At 39.5% G+C, this 10,236-nt stretch overlaps 1 protein-coding gene and 1 long non-coding RNA gene across 2 annotated transcripts; both read right to left on the reverse strand.

Moving 5' to 3' along the window:
* Positions 1-7,205: 7,205 nt before the first annotated feature.
* On the reverse strand, positions 7,206-9,917 carry LOC145047667 (ATP-sulfurylase 3, chloroplastic-like). Its single transcript, XM_078996004.1, has 5 exons — positions 9,305-9,917; positions 8,331-8,736; positions 7,971-8,231; positions 7,721-7,807; positions 7,206-7,608 (listed from the first exon to the last, which is right to left on the reverse strand). Exons 1-5 carry the CDS (start codon positions 9,811-9,813, stop codon positions 7,471-7,473), a joined length of 1,401 nt encoding a protein of 466 aa, XP_078852130.1. The 5' UTR covers positions 9,814-9,917; the 3' UTR covers positions 7,206-7,470.
* LOC145047668 (uncharacterized) lies at positions 8,830-9,298 on the reverse strand. The gene is made up of 2 exons (XR_013682321.1): positions 9,178-9,298; positions 8,830-9,083 (listed from the first exon to the last, which is right to left on the reverse strand). It is a non-coding gene; the product is annotated as an uncharacterized LOC145047668 (long non-coding RNA).
* Positions 9,918-10,236: the final 319 nt, after the last annotated feature.

Below are 10,236 nucleotides of genomic sequence, written 5' to 3' on the forward strand. Positions count from 1 at the left end.
AGAACGGAATTCGTAGGAAAGAGTTAGGACTTTTATTCGGACTTTAACAGCCTAAGCCTTCGAAAAAAATTAACAATAAAGTGATAATTAGTCGACGGTGTCTAAATGAAAGTTGTAATAGTCATCGATAGCTACGTGTGGATATAAAGAACGTCGTAAACGGATCTCACATGAGGAGTATACGAATTTTCAAAAAATATTAAAATTTCGCACGTACAAACAGCAGGTGCGGCCCAACTAGATAGTGACATGTGGTAGCTTGTGACCGGAGTCATGTCAACTGTTCTGACAAGAGGCGCAGCGCGTGCAAACAGTATGTGCGACGTGCCCCTTTTGCCAACCTATAAATAGAACTCGTTTGTTGCTCATTTTCTCACCAATTTACGCTGGACCCCCCCCCCCCCCCCCCCAGCCATTTTACTCCCTAGTTTCTGGATACTTTAATGAGACTCTGGAGCATCTAAAAGATAGAGCATTACGTTTCAGAGTTCTACCAGTGCAATTTCTAAAATTTTTGTCAGAAATCTCTGTAAGTTAAGCTACATTTATTATGCTTTAGGTGTAACTTATATTAATATTCATAGTCATTATTTCAGTTATTTCAAGTAAATTTCCATCTTATTTTAAAAAGCCTTTGAATTTGTGAAGTTTATTCCTACGCAGGATGTATGGCAGTTTCCCACGCAGCAGATAGGTGGGAATCAATTATTGAGGATTAAAAGATCTATACATGGCGTAGATAAAGCTACGCAGCGCATAGTGGCCCATCACCAAAACTCTAAACTCGGGATTTTAAGCCTTGTTTAAAGGCTCTAACTCCCTTGATTCCCTTCCATCCTCACCCTCCATTCCACCAAACGGTCCTTTTGAAACCCTAATCCCCATTTGTGTGTTTTTGAGCCTTGAGAGTGTTTGGTGTTCACTTTTGAAGGAAGAAAAATGTGGTGGAATCACTTGGAAGCTCAAATCAGCTTGGATCCAGAAGTTTCATTCCTTCAACCATCTCCAGAAGGTATAAAGTTTCCACCTTGATGTGTTCTTGTGCTAGATCTATCTTTGTTTAGGTTTTCATGCTTTTGTCCCCATAACCATGGTGTATATGAGTATGAGCTGCTCCATACCATTGGAGTGTCATTTCCAGACGTTTTTAGGCTTGATAAGTTATAAAAATAAGAGCTTGGTCACTCTCGTTCAACCATGCATGATTTATGAAGCATTGTGTGACTTTTTAGACTTAGGTTATGATTTTGTGCCCTTGGTATGCATGCAAATGGATAAAGTCTGAGACTTTATCCATTAAGACGTCCATCTAGTTTAGATATGGAAGTTTGGTGGTTTAACTTTCTGTAGAAAGAACTTAATGATTAAATTAGGGTTTCAGGGCGTACATGGGGAGTGAATTTCCTTACAGGGGGCGTAGCTCCATTTTCCTACGTTTTTGCTAGCTTAGGCTCTACGTATGGTGTAATCTGGCTAGATGTTGACTTTTGACTTCTTGACCATTAAACGCTGACTTTGACCAAGTTTATCTTTGGGTCTAATGAAGTAATTTGAGTCGTAGATAGAGGCTTGTTCCTTGTTTGTTGTATAGGTGACCTGTAGAGCCGATATTTGGAGCAGTGATCAGTTCAACTATCTTCTAGACTTTGAGGTGAGTTTTTCTCACTGTACTCATGGGGTCGAAGGCACCAATATCGACCCACTAGGTTGCGTTATGTATCATAATATAAAGGATTTTGCTATGTTGTAGTGATCTGTTAGATTCGTAGAACTGTATGATTACCTGTACTTGTTTATTATTGTTTATGTTGTGCATATGTCGACATAGTGTGGTTGGGTTGAGGCTTTATTGCTCTATGATGTAAGCCAACAAACCTGGGGCAATCCAGTCCGATGACTGTGGGCTAGGGGTAATCCAGTCTGATGACTGTGGACCCGAAGGTAATCCAGTCTGATAACTGTGGACCCAGTGTGCAAGGAAATTCAGTCTGATGATTATGGTTCGGGGGTAATCCAGGCAGATGATTGTGGACCCAGAATGCATGTTTGTATATGTTTTATTGTGTGGGGTATTTTGGTAGAATTCACTAAGCTTTGACTTATAATTTGGCTTCATGGTTTCGGGTATGTCAAATGATCGAGGCAAGGCGAAGGCGTGATCGTACATATCATCCTTGGATTTATGTTGAGAGATGTTTTGGCATACTCTAATTTGATAACTATGTTTTGGAAATAATGTTTTGTATGACTTATGGATTATAAAATGGTTTTTGAAAAATGAAAATTTTATCATGATTTTTGGTGCATTACAAATTGGTACCAGGCCCCTGATTTGAGAGAGTTTAATGAACACTTGTGTGATTCCAAACTCAAACTAATGATCTGCAAAATATTTTTCAAAGTTAACTCTAAAAGGACTGACAGAGAGGATGTGATGTGTACAATCAACCAAAGCCAAGGAAAGTAATCCCCAAGATACTCACACTTGTTCTGTGTATTGATGATATGATAAAACTTCATGTTAGTTTGTAGGCTAGGGATCTTTAGGAATTACATGATAGGATTGTATGATTTTTGATGCCTGATAGCCTAGGAAAATTTCTTGATATGATATATGGAACAAACATTATTATTATGGTTTCTCGATGTGTGCATCATAAGTTGTACATAACTAAGATTTTATAGCCTGAGAATGTTTGATTTAGACTTATTTCCTATTCCATGTCTGGTTGTGGGCTTAGGGTAGAATCAATTATTTGAATGTCTATCGAATCGAGTGTTATGTATGATTAACATACCCGAGAGGCTGCAAGGTTAGTGGAAGTTTCATGAGTGAGTATGGTTTGTAGAAGGCCAGCTCGAGGAATGATTAGCCACTATAAAAAAGTTAGTATAGGATGTATGTGTATCCTAGTTATTGGGCTTTTATGGTCGGGTGGTCCGTGACGATCCTCTAAGACAAATACAAGTAGGTGTGGAAGGTAGTATGGGCCAGTACTATTGGAAGCACAGGACCCGTACGCGTATCAAGGACGTCACGAACCCCAAAGATTAAGTGATCTCGTAATGATGTAATAGTGTGATTTGTGGCTTTCTAATGTATTCAATTTGTTTTTCAGTATGACGATCACTAGAGGTATTGGATTAGGAACGGGCGGCTCGGAGAGGCCAATTTTGACTAATGATGAGATTCGTGAGATAATCACCACCTAGGTGACCATGGCTATTAGGGAGGCGATCTCGGAAGTATTTGGGTCTATTAATACCACCGTGCTCGAGATGTTTAACGAGCGCTATGATGTCGTCTCATAGGCTGCTACTGTCATAGCCACTATAGTTGTTGTTGCAAGACTCCAAGGGAAGGGGATGATGTATTATCGGGATTTTAACAACAGGAAGCCCTTGGAGTTCGACGGGGTTAAGGACCCGATTGTGACCATGAGGTGGATATCAGATGTGGAGGGTTGTTTCTTCACATACTCGTGCCCAGAAGACCAAAAGGCCAAGTTCGTCGTGAACCTTCTTCATCTAGGGGCGAAGGACCGGTGGAAACTGGTAACCAGTGCTTATTCTCCTGTGGAGAAAGTCGTAGTCACTTGGGAGCAGTTTAGTGATATGTTTCGCGCCGAGTATGTTCCCCTGGGTGAGAGGAAGAGGTTAGCTCAGGAGTATCTGACACTAAAGCTGACGACAGAGTCGGTAGCGGAGATCACCAAGATCTTTACTGAGAGAGACCTTTTCTGCCTCGAGTATGCTGCTTCGGAGCAGGTTCAGATATCCTGTTAGTTGATCATGCTCAAGACTGAGATCAGGGAGTTTGTGTCGACTCAACAGTACCATTCTCTCTCATATCTATTGTATTTTTCTCGGAGGGGAGAGATTAAGATTGAGACCCAGACTAGAGAGAGGAGGTAGGCTCCAGTTCAGACTCACCCGACAGGAAAATAGTTCCAGCCTGCCGATTCACAATCTAGAGGCTACATAGGGGGTACTTTTGGTAAGTATTGGAAGATGTATGATAGAGTGTGTCGATCAACAACTGGGAGCCATAAATGTGGCAGGGATGGCCATTGTGAGGGATTGTCGTCAGCAGACCCCACTGCCAAGCACCAGGATTTTCTACCATTGTGATTAGGTTGGCCATGTGAAGGCCAATTGTCAATTTCTTGTTCCTAGGCCAATACACGCACCAGCTCCGACTACCTTGAGAATTACGGATGGAGGCCAGGGAGGGTTGAGGCCCCAAAGGCCAGGGGTTATGCTTTTTAGCTCACATCAGTGAAGGCTAGGGTGATACATGATGTTGTTACTGGTATGTATTCATTTATTATTATGTTTAGTTATTTCATGTATTCTTATGCTTGTATTTATGATATGTACCTTCTTAGTGAACTCTTTGCGTGCTCTTGTGATTTTCAACTCGGGTGTGAGTCGGTTATTTCCTTTAGTAGGGATTTCGATATGACCCTTAGGGAGTTGGAGTGTTCGTTGCGAGTTTCCATCACCAACGAACACAAAGTTTCTGCTTTGAGTGTTTTTCAATATTGTACTTTGGAGATATTCGGGGTGTCTTACTCGATTGACTTAATTCCCATCCCTATGGAGGATGTTTGTGTGATTGTAGGGATGGACTGGTTGAGCAAATTTTGAGCCATGATCGATTGTGAGAGGCAATTGGTGGTAGTTTGAACCCCAAGTCGGGGAGAACTGACCATTTATGGCGAGGGTACCAGGGTTGGTTTGACAATATCTTCGACATGGGTGTTTGGGTTATCTTGTTTGCATGGTCGACACTCAAGACGAGGGAATAATCACAGAGTTTCCAAATGTATTTTCGAAGGATTTACCTGGTGTACCTCCCATGAGGCAGGTGGAGTTAAGGATTAATCTAATCCCCGGTGCGGCCTCAATTTCTATGGTGTCGTATCACCTAGTACCCCCAGAGATGCAGGAGTTGTCCATTCATCTTTAGGAGTTGTTGGGCAAGCAATATATTAGACTGAGCAATTCACCGTGGGGAACATCAATTATGTTTGTGATGAAGATGGATGGGTCTCATCATATGTACATAACTTATCAAGAGTTGAACAAGTTGACGGTGAAGAATCATTACCCACTCCATAGGATCGATAATCTCTTCGATCAGTTGCAGGGTGCATCTTAGTTCTTCAAGATTGATCTGAGTTGGGTTACCACCCAGGTTTTGAAAACCGGACCGGACATCGAACCGGCAGCCTTAAAGGTTCAATGGTTCAACTGGTCTGACCGGTCGGACCGGTCCCGAAAACCGGAAAAACTGTGTGTGTGTGTGCGTATATATATATATATATATATATATATATATATATATATATATATATATATATATATATATATAATATAATATAATATAATATAATATAATATGTTACGCTTTTGAACTTTTAAGATTAAACATCGTTTCTTATAATCTTTTGCACTTTTAAGATTAAACATCCATTTCTTATAATCTTTGTTCGTATGTCTCTAAGCAATGAAAAAATCAAAAATATTAGATTGTATCACATAAGGGAGAAAATGAATGTTGATGGCTATATCCCAATTCCCAGTTCTCACATCGTTTAAAAACAAAAGCGCGAGGCCTTAGGAGTTGTATAAAAGGAATGATAGGCATTGGTTATCAGGCCTAGATCTCACAATTGAAAACAGTGGGTCTCTTTGTCAGTTTTTGAAGTTTTGGCTTTGAAGTGACATTATATAATTTTTTTTATTTTTCTAAAGTTCCGGTTTTATCCGGTTCGACCAAACCGGTTTTTGGTTGAACCGCGGGTTTTAGCCGGTTCATTTGCAAACGGTTTTTAGGCCTTAAAAAACCGGTGACCCTACCGGTTCCCGGTTGGACCGGTTGAACCGGTCGGTCCGGTCCGGTTTTCAAAACAGTGGTTACCACCAGATGAGAGTCGGAAAGGACACGGAGAAGACAACGTTCTGAACTCGTTATGGTCATTACGAGTTCATGGTGATGTTGTTTGGGCTCACCAACGTACTGACAACATTCATGGATTTGATGAACTGGGTATGCAGACCAATACTTGATCGGTCGGTCATTGTTTTCATTGATGATATTCTAGTATACTCCAAGACCAGGGAGCATCATAAGGAGCATCTTAGGGAGCTACTTGGAGTACTGAGACAGGAGAGGCTTTCTCCTAGTGTGAATTCTGATTATGAAAGGTCTAGTTTTTGGGACACCTCATTAATCAAAACGAGATTCTAATCTATCCTACCAAGATTGAGGCAGTGATATAGTGGGAGGTCCATTGCACTTTAACCAAGCTTCACACGTTTTTGTCCAACAAATTGCTTATAAAATCTTGAGAAATGTTTGCTTCCTTGCACTTTAACCAAGCTTCACATGTTTTTGTCCTTCAATTGCATTATGTTTTTGTCCTTCAATTGCATTATAGGCATCAGTAGCAACATCCCTTAACCTCTTTTTTCCACAATTTCCAACATCCTCCCATAAAGAGTTGGTAAGTATATACAACCCCACATGGGGAATCTCACTTTAAAGGACATATGGAGAATGATCATCCAAGCCCATATTCAGTGGTCTCACAGCATAAACCAACTACATCGGTGTAAAAAGAACTCCCCACATCCATGACACCTAGAGAATTTTTTTAGAGAAATATGGTTCACCCCATTGGTATAACCTATAAGCAATTAAGCATTGATAAACTCAATAAATGGAGAAATCACCAAAAAAAAAACATTCTAACAAGATGGAAACATCCCACTATTGTAGTAGATGTCCACAAGTTCTCAAATCTGAAGTTGCATCACCAAACATTCTAACTAGTTCGAACTAATATTAAAAAACAAAAATATCACAATCTGAAGTGGAGGAATCACTAAGTTAAAGTTGAACACTTGAAAGAAATATAAAGTCATTGCCTTTAAAGGAGATGAATCAATACCTATCAACAAAGCTAAAAAGCAGAAATGCATTCATTCAATAATGGATATTCAAAGCACATGACAAGAACAAAGGATCAACAAAAACATATAATATATCTCAGAACATTTGTTAATTAGGAGAAATCACTTTTACCAATGGAAGGAAGCAAAGGTAAAGTGTTTCAACCCTTATGTCAAGTTAGAATATGAATGGATTAAAACTTTTTTAAAGATGAAGATGGAAAAGCTTTAATGGAATAAGAAAATGAATCCCAAACCCAACCAGTATATTTCATGTGTCAAAAGCATAAATAAATATGTTACAATGTGCACCAGAACAGCACATGAATTTTTACATGGAGGCAGAGTTATATCACTACAGCAGTGCCTCAACTTATTTCTAAAACAAAACAATCCACACAATTATGAACAAACATAGCCTTGAACCTGAAACAAACACATGAATTCTAATCTGGTTCATGGAGTTTTCACCCTTCTGTGTGTGTGTGTGTGTGTCACATGGTCAATGGCTCAAGCAGGAATGGGTTCAGGGACCCTACCAGAGTCATTTGCAGCCAAACTATCATAGTAATCAACCAACACTTCCCAACCACCAGGGCACATAAATCCATCTGGAGGGTTTTCTTTGTTCTTTGCAAGTGCTCTCATCTGTAAAGGGTAAAATTGTCCATTAGGCCACACATATATCCAACTCTCATTTGTGCAAAAGACACAAATGCCCTTCTCACAGAAAGATTATACTTAATACATAGTTACATACCTTGGTACCCGAGATGAAGAGGAAATCTTGAGGTCTGGAGGGATCAAAGAATTCCATTTTCTGCTTTGTCTTGTCATAAGCTGCCACCTGTAATTAATATATATATTTCCATGATTGAGTGAGAGAATGATAATCAAACCAAAAGGGTTTCTTTGGTTGGATGGAATGGAATGAACCATTCCATTCCTTCCTGGGAACACGAGGAATTGATGATGTTATGTTATGTTGAAATTTCAATGTGAGTAAGTACCTTGAAAGGAAGAATGTTTAGGCGTTCAAGTCCAGGTGCCATGCTAAGTACTTTCTTTCCATGATCAGCATCATATAAATCCCTTTTCTCAACTGGATGACTCATGCCAGCTGGATCACGGCCCACTATGTAAAAGTCAGCACCTGCATTGATCCGAGCCTTGGCATGCCACTGCACCTCAGTGGGCCCCGCATAGTGCATTGGAGATGGAAATATCGACACAACTGTGTTTTCTGGATCAAGAACACCATCTTCAAGCACCTAATCATATTCATATCATTAAAAAAAAAAAGTTACACAATCATATAAATGTATACTCATAATTGTAGTACACAAAAACTATAATAAAATTTTGCTGACCTTCTCATGTTGCTTCATACGCCAGCTAAGTGGAACATCATCTGCCTTAGTGAATCCCCCAAGTGGATGAAGCAAAAGAACAGGATTCTTATATCCCATTTCAAGAAGCCTTCGCCTTGTGTCAGTCATCAAAAGAGCATGACCATTGTGAACTGGATTCCTGAGCTGGAAAGCAAAGACGGCATCAGCATTCCGTTTGGTGAATTCCGCCCGAAGTTCAGAAGGGGAAAGTCTGTATTTGTCAAGACCATCATTGTATTTGATTGGCTGAATGACTTCAAGATCACCACCAATCAGCCAATCTCCTGCGCCTGTTATGGCTTCTTCAACATATGGGAGACCAGGGGCAGTGGTTCCCCATGTTCTTGCTATTCTTTCTTCTTTGTTGTGCTTGTAGATCTCAATACTAATTGATTAATACATAAAGCATCAGAAAGTTGATACTTGTTATTAACTAACGGATATGATATCATAATTAAGCATGAAATGGTAAACAATCTTTGATAATCGAATATGATTTAAGGTGGAAGTTTAGTGCTTAACACACAATTAGATGTTTGAAGTTATATCCAAATACGTTTTCAGTTTTCTTAACCCTATTTATGCAGGTTGTGATGTGCAATCTTTCATTCTTTTGTCTTTTCAAGTTGAGAGATACATCACTTTTTGAGATTTATCTCCTTTTCTGGTAAAGAGGATACCAGAAGGTCCCTTGTGAATCATCAATATACCTCGGATTCATGATTATTGATTCTGGAATAATGCCCAACAGATAAAGACTAAACCTTTTCGTAGCCGATAACTATAAAATTAGTGTTTACATGTTCGAAGGAGATAAAGTACTAACTTTTTTCGTCTATTTTTACGCAGATTATCATCATAAAGATGTTCAGTGGTAGTTGTAAAGTTGGAGAGATCGCTGGATTAATAACAAAATGAAATAAATCAATAATGAATGTAGAAAAGCATCTTACTTGTTCAAAATAGCAATCGGGTTATCAGAAGAGTCAATGAGGGCAACAGATGTGGAACCGGAAATCCGATTCTTTTGAGAATCGTCAATGTCCAGGACGATTGGCAAGGACATATTGACGATTGACCCGTCTCCTAATCGGAGCGAGTTAAAATGAAGAGTTTGGAGGAACTCGGATTCTCTCATGAACCCGGTTAACGGACTAGCCCAGCCTTCGCTGAGCACATGGACCCATTCCAGATCGATCCTGGAGAGCTTGATTTTGGGCAAAGACATGGCTTCCCGCTTCTTAACATCTCTCTGGGATTCGGGAACGACAAGCTCAACGAGCTTGCCTCCATCTGGTTCAATCAAACCGCAAGAGATACGAATCGACTTTGGAATCGGTTTCTTTTTGTAGGAGGAGTAGGAGACAGGGGAGACAATAGGGAAATTGATTCGGTGGGTTTTGGGGAAAGGGTTGTTAGACTGGATTGGTGTCTTGATGATAAAGGAAGCCATGGCCGCCATTGTTTTCCTGTTGTCCCTCCTTTATTGCCGATTGCAAGGGGAGACAAAGGTTGATTTTTGATTCAGTCCCAGTCCAGGCTATGTCAATGGAATCATAATAGTAGGAATATAAAGCGGAGTTGGGAGGATGAACCTGGACACTTAAGTTTTTGTATTATAATCGTTTACACGTTTTAATTTTGTTTTTACTGCAAAAGTTTCCTCCACTTTGTTCTTTGGTCATATAAAAAATAATATTTCTCTGCGTAACTTTATTATCCTTTATTTCTAATCAATAAATATACATAGATATGCATAATTGTACGGACGCTCTACAAAAGACCCAACATTCAAGTATTCAACCATTCTTTTGAACTTCAGACTAAAAAAAAATTTATTTATTTTGTTAACTAAAATAAAAGAAAAATAAAATATAATCGTACT

Source organism: Lactuca saligna, chromosome 5 (assembly GCF_052625555.1).
Source record: "Lactuca saligna cultivar CGN05327 chromosome 5, ASM5262555v1, whole genome shotgun sequence".
NCBI lineage: Eukaryota > Viridiplantae > Streptophyta > Magnoliopsida > Asterales > Asteraceae > Lactuca > Lactuca saligna.